This window comes from Acinonyx jubatus, chromosome C2 (genome assembly GCF_027475565.1).
Source record: "Acinonyx jubatus isolate Ajub_Pintada_27869175 chromosome C2, VMU_Ajub_asm_v1.0, whole genome shotgun sequence".
Classification (NCBI taxonomy): Eukaryota; Metazoa; Chordata; class Mammalia; order Carnivora; family Felidae; genus Acinonyx; species Acinonyx jubatus.
The window spans coordinates 81,914,744-81,932,207 of NC_069384.1; the positions used below are offsets into that span (position 1 = coordinate 81,914,744).

Below are 17,464 nucleotides of genomic sequence, written 5' to 3' on the forward strand. Positions count from 1 at the left end.
GTGTGTGTGTGATTCTGACCAGGTATCAATGGAGGAAAGTGACCTCCACATGGCCCTTTAGGGTCTTTTGAAAAGCATAGCTGCTGTCACTGAGTCTGTCAAACAGTTCCTTGAGGACAGAATGGGATCGAGTTCTGATTTCTTCTTATAACTTCAATACAATACCTAGGTGCAAAGCAGTGGCTTAATAAATGGATTGATGCAAAACGAGTGCAAGAATGAAAATGAGTGCATGACTGGGACAGTAAGAAACCAGAACTAGGTGTAATCGGTCCCTAATAGATTTTCTCACCCCTTAGTTTTTAATTCATTCAATAAAGTGTCCATTTAGGTGCAAGGCATACTGTAGGGGGTAAAGCAAAACAAGACAGGTAAGACTACTCTCAGGACTTTCACTGATCTGAAAAGAAGCACACAAGCTTGTAATAAATAACTTCAGAGTGACAAATGCTATGAAAAAGATAAAATGGAGCAATATGATAGTAAAAGGGAGAAGAGAATTATGGGTGGTTAGGGAAGGCCTCTTCCCTTTGAGCTAAGACAGAATGGAAGCAGCAGCAGCTATAAGAGGGTCTGGTGTTGGGGGGAAAGCATTCCAAGCAGAGGGCATGGCCAAATATAAAGACTCAAGGCACAAATAACTCTCTCCCAATTTGAGGAACAAGGAGGCCATTGTGACTTTAGTGATAGTGGTAGATGAGGCTGGAAACATAGGCTGGGACTAGACCACATAGGTCTTTTAAGGCCACAGTAACAAGTGTGGGCTCTTCCCACTCCATTTTGTATCCTTGTCTAATTAGCATTTTCAGAGTAAGTACCTCTTCCACACAACTCTTCTGCTCAGGAACCTCTCGACATTTCCCCAGTGCCTTCCAAATATTCTTAGCACTGTATTCAAAACTCTCCATAATCTAAACTGCCAACCTCTACAGCTTTTTGTTTCATAATATGCTGGCTATATTTTTTACTTCAGCAAATCAACCTAATTGCTAGTACCTGCACATATCTTGTGCATTTTCACTTCATACCCTTTTTTTAAAATTGAATATATGTGCATGTTAAGCTCTTAACAGCATTTCTCTGTCCCATTTTCCTCCCTACCCCAGTATACTTTTAAAGTTTATACTATTTCTTGATCTATACATTCTAGATATTGCATATTACTTCCAATTTTCATTGATGGATTTTTCTTCCACCTTCCCCCTAGCCTCTTAAAATAGTAAAATTATCCTTTTTGGTTAAATCAGTATAGATTTTAGTATTGACATTTTCACTGAGTAAATGCTTCCTTCACAACTTTTTGTTTCTGCTGGCATTAATCATAGCCTTCCTTTTTCATTTGCTTTTTTATATATCTACCATTAAGTTTTACTACATAATCTAAGTTTCTCAATACATATTGTTTACATAGTCAAATATATTAGATTATCCAACCATTTTCTCCCTTGGAACCTTCCACTCTCTTGCTCTGGTAAGCACTGTTGGCTGTCTCAGCCTATGCACAGCTCTCACCCTGGGACTTCTCTGCGTCATGTTCTGAATTACCTCTCCTCTGTGTTGGATCCCCATTTCCTGGATAGTTTTTACTCCTTTGCTTTGGGTGAAGCACACCCTTTGGTGGCTTACTTTGAGAGTATGGGAAATAAAACCCCTTTTGAGAACTTGCAAATCTGAAAACTGATTGAGTTGAAAGTAATTTTCCTTCAGAATTTTGAAGGTATCACTACATTGTCTTCCAGCTTCCAGTGTTGCTATTAAGCAGTTAGATCTCTATTTTTCCCTAAGGCTTTGCACATGACTTGTTTTTACTCTTTCTGTAAGTTTTTAGAAGTTCCCTTTATTCCTGAGGTTCTGAAATTTCATGGTGATATATCTTGGTGCTTATTCACTGTGCTAGGCACTTAGTGAGTCCTTTCCATCAAGAAATTCAACAATATTTCCTTACTTAGTAACATCACTACTATTTTCCCCATACTTTTTACAACTTGTTAGATGTTGAACCTTCTGGATTCTTCCTTTATCAACCATTCCCTTTTATTTTTGAATGACTGCATCTTTTTGCAAGATTTTCTTAACATTATTTCCAACCTTTCCCCTATCCAATTGGATAGGTAAAATGTCACAACTCAAAATTCAACTACATAAGGATGGATGACATCTCCATCCTATTCAGTTCTCTAGTCCTCCAATTCTCAGTAGGAAACAATTTACTTAATTTCTAAAAACTTGTTTGAAAAAAAATTTTGTTACCTAGTTCTCCCTTTTCATAGTACTTTCTTCAGACACAATATTTTTTGAGAATAATTATAGCTCTCCCCCCTCCCTGAGGTTTTCAAATAACTCCCTACTTTGTCATGGTTTCCTTGGTTTCAATTTTGTTTTGGTCTCTGCCTTTCATGTTCAAAGTTTCCTCAAATGTTTGATAACCATTGGCAGTCTATTCACATTTAAGAGTGAAATACTAAAAAGTTGATTGGAAGCTCTGTTGAGATACAGGCTTTTTAACTAACAGGATTCACTGTACGATGATCAAATAGGGTAAAGATGGTTTTTGGTTTTGAGAAAACAAAAAGTGTAAGTATTGAAAGGCTTTTTTTCTCCTGCACTTATTCAGCTTGTTTTTGCCTGGTGTGTGCTGATATTCAGAGCCCTACCATTCATAACACTTTCACTTAATCCCTCATTTCCAATCTAGCCCCTCACCCCCATCCCCATGTCTGCTCTTGAGTCCAGAGGCTCTAATATCTTTTCCTTAAAGTTCTGAAATTTCATGGGGCTATTTCATTCATTCTACTGGGCACTCATGAGCTGTTAGTCTGAAAAGTCCTGCCTTTTGGGTTTAAGAAAACTTCATAAATATTTCTTTTATAATTTCCTCTCCATTTCTTCAGACTAAATCCTCCCATTTCTTGCAGGACAGTTGGGGTAATTACCTGGCTAAATCAGAGGAGGTAGAAACCTGGGGGGCCTTTTCTTATACAGATCTTTGATTCTCCTGCACCCACCCCATTCTCAGCCCCAATCCTTATCCCCTTTGCTGAACCTCTTCTGGGTTCAAAAGGGCACATTGGGTTTGTTTCTTGTTAATAACCACCTCAGCAGAGAGAACCCATCTCATTCTGCTCTGTTAAATCAACTTTCACTCTTTGATTTATTTTTCATTTTCCAAAATGTTAATGTCTCTTATTCATTGCGATCACCTCTGGTTTTCCTTATTGAGTCATGTGCCTTTTTTGAAGAATTTCATTACTGGCATTTGAATGGGGTTTTTGAAAAAGTAAAACAAAAAACAAAACAAAACAAAACCCCATGTGTTTAGTATACCACATTTAAATGGAAATCCTTTGCTTTGTTTTTAATATCCCCTTCTACCCTTTCCTACTTTTAGGCCACTCAAGTGTCACAATCCTCTAATCCTTCCCTAATTACTCTTCTGGAAGGAATCTCTTCCTTCTAAAAAGTTCTATAGGCCACCTCTAATCTCTGCTACCCATTAGGTACAAATCAGAGATGCCCTAAAGTTATTTGTATTTAACAGCTCCTAGTAGTCCATGCCATAACCTTCATATGCTCTCTAGGCACTAGTTCCTACATATGAAAAAGCAGAAACTGAGATTTACTGAACAAGAAAAGTAAATTAAGCAAAATCCTGTTTTTTTACTCTTTAGAGATACTCGGTACTGCCCATTCACACCCTTGAATACAATTCAGTATTCTTTTCCGCAGCTTACTCCTTTTTACCCAACTAAAATGAATAATGGCAACCATTTTCTGTGATGTCCAGGAGGATCACTGGTTACCAGTAACATTTGCCACAGTTTAAGTGTCAATAGGGTAAAGGTTTTAGGACAGCAAAAAAGAGCTTAAAAAGATGAGACAGAAGAGCATGTCTCATAGTCGAAGTTAAAGGGGACAAAGGAGCAAAATGGCAAACTCCAGCTTTATCAATGACCAGTTATGGGACCTCTCTGAAATTTAGGTTCTTCATCTGAAAATGGGGATATGACCTATTGTCTACTATGAAGTTTAAACACATGAAAAGTATTTAGCAAAATGCTTACCATACAGTAAACCATTTCATAGGATCTTTCTCTGTTCTTAGGATACTCATTGCTGGCTTGGGGTTATATTTGCCTCTGGAGGCAATTTCCCTTCACTGAGACACTGAATATGCTGAAACATAAAGAATTCTAGATTATGAGATTCAAGCCCTTAGCTTTGCTCCTCAAGAGTCTTGAGACCTTAAGCAAACTTCCTTATCTTTAAGATGCTGAATATCCCAGTTTCCCTGATAATTGTACTGGATCTATTGCACAAAGCATGGCAGTTGGTCAATGGACTTTACATATGTTTGGATCATCACCCTCTGGCAGGAAAGTGTTTGCATTAGGACTCTCTATGGAAATAGGCTCAGGAATACTATTCCAGGACCACAAATTGGTCCACAGAGGCTGGAAAAGAATCTAGGCCTTTCACTGCCCTTGAGCCAAGGCAATGGTCAATTAGCAAGGCACCACAGTACCACCTAGTGGCAGTAACACCCTTCCTCTCCCTCTCTCCCAGGTGTTAAGGAAAAGCTGCCAGGTTCAGAACTCTTTGGTCACCTATTTTAAGAGCTGATCAGTCAGAGTTGGAGAGAAACCAAATACATCCCCCTCTCTCTCTTTTTTTTTTTAATATTAACAAATACAAGCAGCAGAAAGGGCCAGTTGCTCTCTGCTGTTCCCTGAGGGAAAGCCAGAGCACAAAACTATTCCTCTGGGCTTCCTCTAACTGCAGGGCTTGCCTTGCTCCTCTTTAGGCAGAGCTTTGTTCCAGCCCAACTTCCCTTTTCCCAACTCCCCAGTCAGGATGGGAGGCACATGGTTACTGGCGGTGGGAAGAATACTGTAGTTCCAGCCTCTGCTCCTTTAAGTCTCAGCTTGGATGGTGATCACTCATCCTTCTGCAACTAGCCTCTCATTTGCTCTGGTCCAGAAGCCGGGAGGGCTATCAACACACCCGTAGGAGCAGGCGGTGTGACTTCAGTCATCTTCAGATGATTCCTCTTCTGCCTCTTTTAGCCACTGGATGAACCTCTGCAGCTGTAAGGAAGCAGAGTGGAAAGCTATTGAGGAAGGGGAATATAACCCTTCTGTTCTCCTTAGCAGATAAACAGCTTGAGCAGCCAGAGTCCCAGGGACCAACCACTCTGGAATCTATGACCAAGAGCCAGGGACCAGACAACCATTGTGGTCACAGGAGGGCAGCCTGACTCACCTGTTGGTTCTTGCGCAATTGCTGCCCCTTATCAGTCATATCCCTTTGGCTGAACCAGCTCAGGATTGTTTCCTCAGCCAGGATCTCTAGCTGGTAGAAAGCCATCAGCACCTGCAGAAGGCCAGCAGAGGAGATCTCAGGGACCTCAAAGAATCCAGCAAGATATAATAGATAACAGAGAAAGAGGAAGCGAGATCTTAGCACCTCTTTCCACCAAACTATCAGCTTCCTTTTAAACACCAAGCAGTTGCTTTAAAAATAGACAAGAATGAGCTGTTCACTCTGCTACTGGGATAGGTTTAACTTCTGGAACTTTTGTTTGGTTCCTGGGATAATTACCAAATGGTTGCCTTACTAGCCTGGCTCCAAGCTGTACATCCTAGCAAACAGCATGATAATAGGGGTAGATGGTGCTATTAATCAAACCCCATACTGGATTCATGTCAGCCTGTTTTGTGTTTCCATGAAGGCAGCCAAGGTCTGTTTCAAAGCAAATGCAGGACTAGGGGGCTTGAGGTATTCACCTTGGCCAGGGAAGTACTAAGAGCTTCATGCTCCAGGAAGAAGTCCTCAATGGCTGCCAATGCTTCCAAATGATCAGCTGCACGCTTTATGTAGTTCCTAAAAACAGGACTCCAGGCTTTGAGAAGCTATGGAAGAAAGGAGAAGGGAACTGCAATATATTCCTGAGCATGCACCTACATCTAGATAGCAAAGAAAGTCAATATCGATAACAGACGACTATCAGGATATGGGAAAACAAGCGGGAGATGATACAGGCCTGAGGAATCATGTCAGAGGGACTTGGGAGTTGCTGGTGAAAAAGAAAAGATTTCCCAGAGAAGGTAAAAGGGGGTCAGATGCTACAGGCTGCCTCAACATACCTATTGCCAGCCTAAAGGTTGATCTCATTCTGTGCTAAATCATTTCAGTCAGAGAGTATAAAAGTCTAGGACTATTCTGGATATATCTTTGGGCTGCTCTTATACCCAATCTATACCCAGAGGCAAGGAGAAAGGAACCACAAGTAACACATATCCCACAGTAAGACCTTCTACTCCCTATTTCCTTTAAAGTGAAACACAGCAAGAACGATGATCTGCCACCACCCAATCTCTTGTCTCCAGCCCATCTTTACTCACGGGAAGCAGCAGGGCGCAGTAACGGTTTGGGTCCAGCAGGGAATCCATCTGTTGGAAGGGGAACTCCAGGACCACGTGGCTCAATACTTGCATCACCTCCTTTAGACTTATGTTGTAGGCGTATCTGTGGGAAGACTGGGGTGACACCAGGGCCTTCACTGGCCCTTTCAGCTTGCTTGTAGGACCATGACTTTGACAGGACACTGGGGGAGAAGTCAGATGGAACAACATGCAAGGGGAAGACTTTGGAAGAGGGAAGTCTATGCTGAGGCCAGAACCTAACATTCTCCTTGAATCATCCTAATTCTCTACTGGCCTTGCTCACTTGGGACGTTGAGGGAATCAGTTCCTATCTGGGAAAGAAACAGGAGAGAACCTCTACCTGCCTGGGATTACCCAGCAGACAGGAGCAGAGGGAAGGGCTGCTCTTACTTGAGAGAGTTGATCTCTAGGACTAGATTGTCACAAGAAATGTTCTCCTCCTTGCCCCGCTGTAGTGTTCCCAGGACTTCATTCTGGAATACTAAAATCAAACGAAAAAGTTCATGAGCCAACATCACTCCAGAATGCTTTAAGTTCTCTACTCCTGACCTTATCATTTATTTATTTTAAATATTTATTTATTTTGAGAGAGAGAGAGAGAGAGAGAGAGCGAGAGAGCATGAGCGGGGGAGGGACAGAGAGAGAGGGAGAGAGAGAATCCCAAGCAGGCTCTGCACTGTTAGCACAGTGCCCAACGTGGGGCTTGAACTCATAAACTGTGAGATCATGATCTGAGACGAAATTAAGAGTTGGATGCTTAACCGACTGAGCCCACCCCAGTACGCTATGGGACTGATTTTATACCAAACCTCTTCTGGGAGAAACACAAGTCTCTGGCTAGTCGATCCAGACGAAGAATGAACTGGAAGTTTTCCTCGTTTGTCCCAGGACACCGCTCCCCTGGCCACTCACCTTTGAAGTCATCCATCTGTGGGGAGCCCGTTCGGCTGTCTAGCTCCTCAGCATCCATACTCTGCTCACTCTCAGTTTCACTCTCTTCTTCCACATTGATTGTGAGTCCTGAGAACCCATTAAGGGTGAGAAACAAGAAAAGGAAAGAGCCACTGACACAGAGTAATCTATCTACCCTGTCTGAGTGAATAAAGTAATAAACAAGTGGTCTGATTCTGAAGTATTCACTCTCTTTCAAAATATTCCGACTTAGGAGTGTGTGTGTGTGTGTGGGGGGGGGGGTGACAGGAATAAGGCCTAGCTCACCCCATAGATTCTGCCTTAGTTCTTCTTCCTCTTCCACATTCATGTCTGCAGCTTTCCAGAGGTAGCCCTGGCCAGCAACTCCGACTTCTGCTGGATTGTAACCTGGAAAAGCATTGATCTTTAGTGAAGGCACATGAGAAACACAATCACTCTAGGAGGAAATACTGGTTTTCCCATAGGGCAAAGAGACACACAGATGCCCCACACCTGCTAAGCCTCACACCTTTCAGCTTCACTTTCTCCTTTTCTTGGTTAGGCCCAGAATCGTCACTGAACTGGCCATCATCCTCATCTTCCTCTGCATCTGGAGGGTGCAAAGAGATCACCGAGCCCTCAGGCAGCGTGATGTCTGGGCCCACTACCACCTAGGGGACCAAAAAAGAGTAGGTGGCACAGATCCATCAGTGTGTTGGGAAAAGGTACATCCTGACAATGAGCAACTATTTTTACTAAGCTAAGTAGAAGATAAATGAATCCACTGGATTTGCATTCTCTCCCCATCTCTGCCCCGTGTGCTCGCGCTCTCTCTCAGAATAGTTTTCAATTAGCAATAATCGTGCCTCGGATAAACCTCATTGGCTACGATACTGCCACTGCACAAAGCTTCTCTCAGAATAAATAAATAAGCATTAAAAACAAGGGGGGCTGCCTGGTGGTTCAGTCAGTTAAGCCTCCAACTCTTGATTTCAGCTTGGGTCATGATCTCACATGGGATCGAGTCCTGCATCCAGCTCTACGCTGACAGTGTGGAGCCTGCTTGGGATTCTCTCTCCCTCTCTCTCTGTCCGTCCCCTACTTGTGTGTGTGCAAGCACACATGCTCTCTTTCAAAAGAAAAAAAAAAGAATCCACTGGATTGGGACTCTCAATTCAGGCTGGAACATGGGTGGACGTAAGGCCCCTCTGGCTCAACATGACCACCAACCAGTTTGGGGCTTGTGTGCAGTATGGAGATGGTCTTACCTGGGAAGTAAGGACACAGCGTGGCTTCAGTGTAACTTGTTCCTTGACTTCAGCATTGTCACAGAGCAGAGATTGATGGATCTGTGCTCCAGCAGCCACTCGGACACCCTGCCACAGGTAGGCCTGGTCCAGCACCACGTTATCACCTGGCTCAGGACAGGAAGCATTCCTGGTCACTCAGGGCTCCACACCAGGGCCATTCCTAGAGGACAGGGCTGACTGATAGCAGCACAACTCCCACCCAGCTCTGATACTGCATCCCCAATTCACCAGAAACACCCTCTCCCCTTCTAAGCTCCAGCCTGAGAACAGAAGTGTTTACCACGACCATCCTCCACTAGGTTTGCAGCAATCACAGACTATATACTGCACTTAAGTACCTGAGAACCTTCAAGATATCTGGGGACCCCTTTGAACTCAAGATCCTTGTTAGAATCATATCCACGTCTAGAAGTAGAAATCAATTTTTCCATCTCTTCTTGTACATTTCAATTTTTAAAAAAGATTTTAAGGGGCGCCTCGGTGGCTCAGTCGGTTGAGCATCCGACTTGGAGTCAGGTCATGATCTCCCACTCATGGGTTCGAGCCCCACATCGGGCTCTGTGCTGACAGCTCAGAGCCTGGAGCCTTGCTTCGGATTCTGTGTGTGTCTCTCTCTCTCAAAATAAATAAACATAATAATAAAAAAAATTAAAAAAAAAAAAAAGATTTTAAGTAATCTCTACACCCAATGCAGGGCTTGAACTCACAACCCCGAGATCAAGAGTTCCGTACTCTGTCGACTAAGCCAGCCAGATGCCTGCTCCTCTTCTTGTACATTTTAGAATTCGAATTTTATTGTTGTTCTTTTAAAGGGCCAGTTCCATTAAAAGCAACACATTCCTATAACCAAAGTGACTTACCAAGAAGCAACCAGGTAGTAATGGTAGAGTAAAAAGAATGCTGTACTTAGAATACTCACATTCAAGTCCTAGCACTGCCTCTCATTAGCTTATAACCCTGAGGGAGATAAACCTCTTTGAGCCTGTTTGCTTGGCTATAAACTGAGAATAAATAATACTCACTTCACAAGGTTTTTGTGAGGATAAATGAAACGATGCACGCAAAACCCCTTTGTAAAACTGCAGTGCACCAAACAGATGTTATTATTGCATGTTAATTATCCACTTGGTCCTGAATGTGAATAAGGTACTCTGGAATGTGAAGGGTCACCCAGTAAGAGGCTCACAGGCCACAAATTAAAGGCCACAAATTTCACATCCCTATTCTGTCCTTTACTAAGGTAGCCACACTAGTTCCTCCTTCTCAGGAACGATCCCTCTCTTTCTCTGAAGACATGGGGCTCCCCACGTTCCTGTTCCTAGGGTGACCAGTTTGATTTCCCCACCTGTGCTCACCAATGTGGCAGCCAGGGCCAATGACACTGTTGGTAATAGAGCAATTGCTGCCAATGACAGTGCCAGAGCCCAGAAGCACATTTTCCTCCAGGACGCTGCCATGGCCTAGGCTGACTTCAGGCCCTCGGTAAATGTTATGCCGGGAATGAGTGCAGTTCTGGGTTGTGCTGTCAGTGAAGTTTGCCTCTGGCGTGAGTGGGTAGACCCATCGGCGGATGACATCAGCACAGACAGCCGCATACATGTGTAGGTTGGAGACCCGGGCGCCATATTCCCTAGTTGTCACGTGCATGTGGATCTGGTTCCCTAGGATCTGAAAGGGGACAAGGAAAGGGCGGTCACCTAAGTAAGTAAGAGAGGAAGAACACAACCAGGTACAATTCTTTTCTAACTTTAAGTTCCCCTCTGCCTTTCAATGTCCTAGCCAAATGGTCAAGATGTTTCTTTGTATATTGTTTCCCTCTCCCCCTGCCCCACCCCCTAGTTCTTTTTCTTACTCCTAAGGCTCAATAAAACACAAAAGAGGACCAAAAATTATCAGCATGGGATAAAATCACAGCCCTCTTCTAAAGAGGCATGGGAACCTTTTCTTACCTCCTCATTCACTAACAGGCCTCGCACAAAGTCATCTCGAGTTTGGTAGTCAAAGTTGTCTGTAAAGAGTTGAGCCACCTGTGGGGGGGATGTTGGGTGGCACCATGGTAAGTGCTATTCTCTGGAAGCAAAGATAAGCCTCTAGAGACCTATCAGACCCTATGACAGTTGGACAAGGGCCAGAATCCCAAAAAGGCTCCCAATGGGATCCTGGGGTCAAGATGAAGCACCCGTTTACTGTGGAACTGATAAGAGAAAAAGGGAGAAGAAATATACCCTGGCCTTCTAAAGGAGCAATAACATACCTCAGAGTTTTACTCTTTGGATATGCAGCTCTGGCCCTGAAAAGCTCACCTGAGGAGAGCAGATGCTGATGTGACAGTCCAGTAAATCATAGCGAATCTCTACACCATCTCCACTGCCCTGGAACAAACTCTGTAGGGAGAAGTTACAAGCACTTCAACGTGTCTCCTGCTAAAGCCTGTCACTTTCCCATCTCAAGGACCCCAGATACCCACATACCAGAGGAAAAGAAAACCGTCGAAGACCTTGGGTCTTCTGGAAATGGAGAACCCGGTTTGTGGCACTATCCACAGCCACTACCACATTGTCCTCATGGCAACGAGTTGGGTGGCTAGGGGATGACTCTTTGAAGATCATTGTCATCACAGATACATTTTTTTCTAGCTTCCGCCTCAATCTATAAAGGATAGGAAGGAGAGAGCAGCAAAATAGCAGTCTTTGGGCTCTGCTGGTTCCAAACCCTTTGTCCTTACCATCTTCCCGTCCTGACCTGTGTTCTTCCAGGGCTTTGGTAATATTGATGTTTGAGATGACATCCCCATACACCAGAAGGAAGTCAGAGCGCACCAAGGCCTTGGCATCAACATCACGGAGAACATCCCCCAGTGATCGATATAATTCTGATGTAATTATTCGAACCACGTTGAGGGATGTAGGGCGGCACCACTTGGATTTCCTAAAGGAAGGCGGATGAGGGGAACGAGCAAATCAAGCATAAAGATTGCATAGAGCTTCCCTATTTTTCTCCCCCATTCAACATTCACACACCTTCTCTACAGCTTTTCTGGGTTCCTGCCAGCATCCTCTACTTCAAAGAGATTTATGAACTATAATGAATGGTTTCAGCATCCTGTGTCACCAGTCTTGTTTTATGGGTTAGAGAAACATAGTTATTTCCGTTCCATACCCTGACACCTGTCCCCAAACATGGATCTGAATTCAAAATCCTGCTGAGACTTAAGAGTATACAAAGTATCCTGGGAACACACTTTCCATGCCACTTCTCTCCTTGCAAAGTCCAAACCAAATTTAGGAGCTGTCTAAAGGACACCATGCTAATATCCTAGTCTTTATGCCCTAAACTTCCATAAATCCTAAGATTCACTCTTTTTCAAGAAGATTTCACCAAACATTTGTTAAGTGTTTATTTACTACGTGCTTTGTACTAAGCTAGGCACTGTGAATACAAAGATGAGGAAGAGCTCAATATTTAGAAGCTCAGTGGCCAAACAAAGATGTTTCTCTCATGACTTCCATATTGGAGCCTTTAAATAAAAGCAAAATCAACAAGATCAAACTTTCTAAATGAGATTTAGAAAAAATCCAAATGTTATTCTTTAATCTTTGTCACAACTTCAGCTGCTCACCTCCTGATAGGTGAAGAGAATGCCCTTAGTCCTTATGATGGAATCCAAACAGACACATTTTTTCCCCTCACAATTTCTCCTTACTTAGTTACAACCATCCTAAGGAAACTGGAAAAAATGGTGAAATATGGAAAGAAAAGTTGCAGAGTCTTACAGTAAATGTTCCTTGATTTGAGCAGCCTTCCAGCAACAAAAAACAAAGGTTTCCTGTACACCCGTGGCGGTCAGAAATTCCAGAGTGTAGTCAATTAGTGCCACATTGGCCAGGGGCAAGAGGACCTGGAGGGCAGGAGATGAAAAGAGTCTTAATTTTTGAATCCAGAAAGGTCCGCTGGGCACTATTCTTTCCTCCACTTAACCACAATTTTCACTCCCCTACCAGTGTTCCCAAACGCTATCGTTTTACTTTATCTTCTAAAGTTAAAAGAAATCAGGCCCCTACCTTTGATGTTCATGGCATGCTCTAAGCATGAGAACCTAGGATGAGAATGTAACAGCAAGCATGGAATCTGCTTGCCTAGCAACGGACACACAGCTGCTACAGGACAACAGGCCACTCTGGCAAAGGATAATACTAAAAATCAATCTTATCTCCAGAAACATAAGCAGTGATAAGGCCCTTTCCTCCATAAAATTTCCTTCCAGATCTCTTTCTGGCCATCCCAATCATTTGTCCAAAATGAACAGCCATTAGGCTTTTTGGGAGGTGTGGGAAGTTAGGATTTTTTTTTATCCGAATGCAGCTGTCTTTGAACTAGGGACTGCTGAGTGACCCTGCAATCCCTAAGACTAGCTCAGTCCAATTCCCCAGTATCTAGACAATACGGGGTCTGCTGGCAACCGTCCACTAAACCAGTTCTGTCTTCCTTTTGACAGATGGCACCGTCTGTCATTAAAACCTGGAAAGAAAAAAAGGACACCCTCCGGGATTCAAGACAGCTCTTACTATGGGATCAGACTGTTACTGGTCTGCTCTTTTTTCAGGCATATGACCCCCCTTTTTGCAGGCAAAAGGAAGTGCTGTTCCCATTCACCTAAGGATCTCTTTTTCCATTGCACGGTTAAAGGCAGCACAGCCTCCTCCTGGGGCATTGAATCCCCGTGTGAAGACTTCTCACAAGCACTACTTCTACATTGAGCCCTATACAAGCCTTTCAAACCTGAGGTGGTCAGCATGAGTGCCCATCTGCCAGAGCACTCCCCACTACGCAGCCGAAAGGATAACCTGCTGTAGCCCGGCCACCTTCGGGCCCTTTGGCTGCTTCCGCGCGCGGTGCTCACCCGAGGCTGGTCCTTAGAGATGGGGAAGAAGCGGCGATTGAAGCTATCTGCCACCAGAACTGCTTGTAGGGGCGGCGGCGGTTCCTCCTCCGACCCTTTGGCTCCCGCGCCGCTGCCGCTTCCCGGCCCAGGGCCGCTGCGCTTGTTGGCCCGACTAGCCACCGCACCAGGCGACGCCACCACAGTCGCCGCCATCTTCTTCCCTCACGGCCACCGCTTCCGCACGGAAGCTGACACCGCTCGGAGTAGGGGACAAAAAGGACCCAGCGCTCGAAACGCGAAGGACCAACGAAAGGAAGGAGGGAGGAGACAAGGAGAGCAGTGCGCAGGCGTGTTCCCTAGGCGCCGGCCCCTGGGAGGAGCAAGTCGTGGGCCGCCTTTGGGCTCAGCGGATGGAGGCGCGGGGTGGGGTGGATTCCTAAGGCGCACAGACTCGAATTGCAGGTATGGTAGGCCTTCTTTTATACACGAACTGGCTGAGATTTCTCGAGGGGTGATGCGACTTGGGGTCTCTGCTTGATCCATTCGGGATATGTAATCTTCCTCGGCCGGAGCATTTAAAAAATTGCAGTCCTCCATCTACGTTCTAGTCACTTAAATATGACCCAGCACCTTGGGGAGTTCGGAACCCAGTCAAACATCTCCTTCCTCAGGGAACTCACAGTACACCTAAATAAATACAGAACATGGTATATAGTAGGGAGAGTAGTAATTCTGTGGAGCCTTGATGGTGGCCAGCGGACGATACAAGCATTATCTCATTTAATTTTTCACACATCTTATTCATTCGCTCAACAAACGTTTTTTGAACACTCAGAGGAGCGAACTTCACCCAGCAGCTACTAAGTGGAAGAACTGGTATTGGAACCCGATCTGTCTGACTTCAGAGTTCCACATCTTTCTGCCAGGTTACGTGAGGATAAAAGTTCCTATTTTATGATTTCTTCATTTCTTCATTCATTCGGCCTATCAGCATTTCTTGAAACCCTACTGTGTCTTAGAGCGGAGTTGAGGTCGATCTAAGGTTGAGTGGGACTGGAGTAAAACCTTTGAGGCGGAAGGAACTAAGCAAAGCCCTAGGCTCGAGAGGCAGAGCATGACTGGGGGGAAAGGCGGTGGCTGCAGGGAGAAAACCAGTCCTGCGGAGGAGTCAGACCTTGGGGACGCGGGGGAAGCCAGGCAGCGCTGCTTGGCGGTTATTTGGAAGACTAGTTTTCCAGCAAGGCTCAGCGCCCTTTCTACACAGAACTGTGCGAAATCCATGATCCGCTTATCCGGCAAAGTTTCTGCAAACCTCGTTCTCACCATTGCTGGCCTTGTACGTTGCCATTTGGGGTTCAGAAGGCTTAGATTTGTTGTTTCCACGTGGTCATTGTGGTTTGACTAGAGGTATTCCGGCTCTCCGCTCCTAGGACCACGAAGTCTTTCATTTCTTCCCCATACTGGTTAATGATAGTGCTGAGCAAAAACCATTTCTTAAGGATTTGGGAAAATTTAGGCTGGAGAAGGAAAGGGAGAAGGCATCTCAGTAGAAGTTTTCACTTAAATATATGTGCACTGTAAAGGATGCTATTATTCTACTGTCCTACAAATCCATGGGCAGAAAGAGAAAAAAAAAAGGCTGATTAAATTGGATTAATGATGTGCAGGTGTTGGAGCAGTGGTGGTGGTAGTGAAGCATATGGAAAGTAGGTCCAATTTTAGGAAAAAAAAATATTTATTTAGTTTGAGAGAGTGTGCGCATGCAAGCGAGTGGGGGAGCAGCAGAGAGAGAGGAAGAGAAAGAATCCCAAGCTGGCTCTGAGCTGTCAGTGGAGAGCCCAGCTGGGGGCTTGATCCCATCAATAGTGAGATCATGACCTGAGCCGAAATCAAGAGTCAGACATTTAATGGACTGAGCCACCTACGCACCCACAATTTTAGAAACTTTTAAATGACTCTTGTGATCCAGGAAAGTGGTGAGTGAAAAGTCTAGAGTCATGAAATTCTGTATACAGATAGCTGGGTATAAGGTTTTTAATGGAGGGGCTCAGGGAGGATGTATGTTTCAAAATTTACTCGACTCAGTAACAACAACAACAACAACAACAAAAATCCAAACAAAAATGGGTCAAATTTCTTGAATAAACATTTCTCAAAAAAAGATCTATAAATGGCCAATAAAGGACATGAAAATATGCTCAATATCACTAAACAATAGGGAATTACAGGTCAAAAGTACAATAAAATATCACCTCACATCCACTGGGATGGCTACTATCAAAAAAACAAAACAGGAGTGCATGGGTGGCTCAGTCGGTTGGGCATCTAGTTCTTGGTTCGGCTCTGGGTGTGATCTCACAGTTTTGTGGGTTTGAGCCCCGTGTCAGGCTCTGCACTGGTGGTGTGGAGCCTGCTTGGGATTTTCTCTCTTTCCCTGTCTCTCTGCCCTTCCCCCACACTTGCGCTCTGTCTCTCTCAAAATAAATAAACTTAAAAAATATTAAAATAAAACACAGAAAATAACAAGTGTTAGTGAGGAAGTGGAGAAATTGGAATCTTTGTACCCTGTTGGTGAGAATGTAAACCAGTACAGCCACTGTGGAAAAACAGGACAGTGGTTCTTCAAAAAGATTAAACATAGAATTACCATATGATCCAGCAATTCTACTTCCGGATAAATATCCCCAAAAAGTGAAAGCCGGGACTCAGATGTTCGTACACCTATATTCATAGAAGCATTATTCACAATAGCTAAAACATGGAAGCAACCCAAGTGTCCATTGAGGAATAAATGGATAAGCAAAATGTGATATATATGTATAACAGAATATTATTCAGCCTGAAAAAGGAAGGCTATTTTGACATAAGCTATAGCATAGATGAACCTTGAGGAATTATGCTAAGTGAAATAAACCAGTAACAAAAAGACAAATACTGTATGATTCCATTTATAGGAGGTACAATATTCATATAGACAGATAGTAATACTGTGGTTGCCATGGGCTGGCCAAGAGGAGGAAACGGGGAGTTGTTGTTTAATGTGTACAGAGTTTCACTTTTATAACACGAAGAGTTCTGTGGATGGAGGGTGGTGATGGTTGCACAACAATGTGAATGTACTTAATGCCACTGAAATGTACAGTTAAAAATGGTTAAAATAATAAATTTTATGTTATATATATATTTTACCGCAGTAAAAAAAAGTTGAAAAAAAGCTTACTGGAAAGATCCTAAAATCCACAAGTACATAATCACACATACACACAAGCAAAATTAGTGAAAATCCTTTCCCCTATTTCTGTCATCCTACCCAACCTTGAGAATTATAACCATTATTAATAATTCGGTAGGTAATCTTTCCATTTCTCCCCTAAGTTTATATGTCTAGGTCTAGAGATATATTATATGATTAAACACACAGACACAGACACCCACAAACATACCATATACATATATTCATACATACATGATATACGTATATTCGCACATACCCAAGCATAGAATTATGTTTAGAGACAGTATGCTATATGATGGTACTCCAAGGTCAGAGAATCTGGGTTCCATTACAGGCTCCAGTCATTTACTAGCTGTTTACCCTTGGGCAGGTTACTCATTTTCTCTATGCCTGGACTTCTTCATCTTTGAAATGGGATAATAATAGTATTTACCTCCTAAGATTGTTGCGAGGATTAAATGAGATAACATATAAAAAGTTCCCCACCAGGGCATCTGGGTGGCTCAGTCAGTTAAGCATCCAACTTTTGGTTTCAGCTCAGGTCATGATCTTGCCATTTGTGGTTCTAACCTCACATTGGGCTCTGCACTGACAGTGCGAAGCCTGCTTGGGATTCTCTCTCTTCCTTTCTCTCTGCCCCTCCCCTGCTCTCTCTCCCTCTCTCTCAAAATAAATAAATAAA

The 17,464-nt window shown here is 43.7% G+C and overlaps 1 protein-coding gene and 1 pseudogene across 1 annotated transcript; both read right to left on the reverse strand.

The window, feature by feature from the left end:
* Window positions 1-279: 279 nt before the first annotated feature.
* On the reverse strand, window positions 280-13,854 carry EIF2B5 (eukaryotic translation initiation factor 2B subunit epsilon). Its single transcript, XM_015081962.3, has 16 exons — window positions 13,566-13,854; window positions 12,439-12,563; window positions 11,408-11,593; window positions 11,137-11,314; window positions 10,969-11,049; window positions 10,615-10,692; window positions 10,021-10,333; window positions 8,624-8,769; window positions 7,885-8,026; window positions 7,662-7,763; window positions 7,356-7,463; window positions 6,834-6,924; window positions 6,402-6,525; window positions 5,784-5,909; window positions 5,260-5,370; window positions 280-5,084 (listed from the first exon to the last, which is right to left on the reverse strand). Exons 1-16 carry the CDS (start codon window positions 13,758-13,760, stop codon window positions 5,025-5,027), a joined length of 2,166 nt encoding a protein of 721 aa, XP_014937448.2. The 5' UTR covers window positions 13,761-13,854; the 3' UTR covers window positions 280-5,024.
* LOC113600054 (uncharacterized) lies at window positions 8,188-8,266 on the reverse strand (annotated as a pseudogene).
* Window positions 13,855-17,464: the final 3,610 nt, after the last annotated feature.

What these genes read in the sequence shown, in the direction of transcription:
- EIF2B5 (XM_015081962.3), bottom strand. Translation starts at nt 13,760, where the DNA reads ATGGCGGCGACTGTGGTGGCGTCGCCTGGTGCGGTGGCTAGTCGGGCC. An exon ending in TCTCTAAGGACCAGCCTCGG is followed by an intron (nt 12,564 to 13,565) that starts GTGAGCACCGCG and finishes CCTGCCCTCCAG; the next exon opens with GTCCTCTTGCCCCTGGCCAA. An exon ending in AATTGCGCAAGAACCAACAG is followed by an intron (nt 5,085 to 5,259) that starts GTGAGTCAGGCT and finishes GCTTCCTTACAG; the next exon opens with CTGCAGAGGTTCATCCAGTG.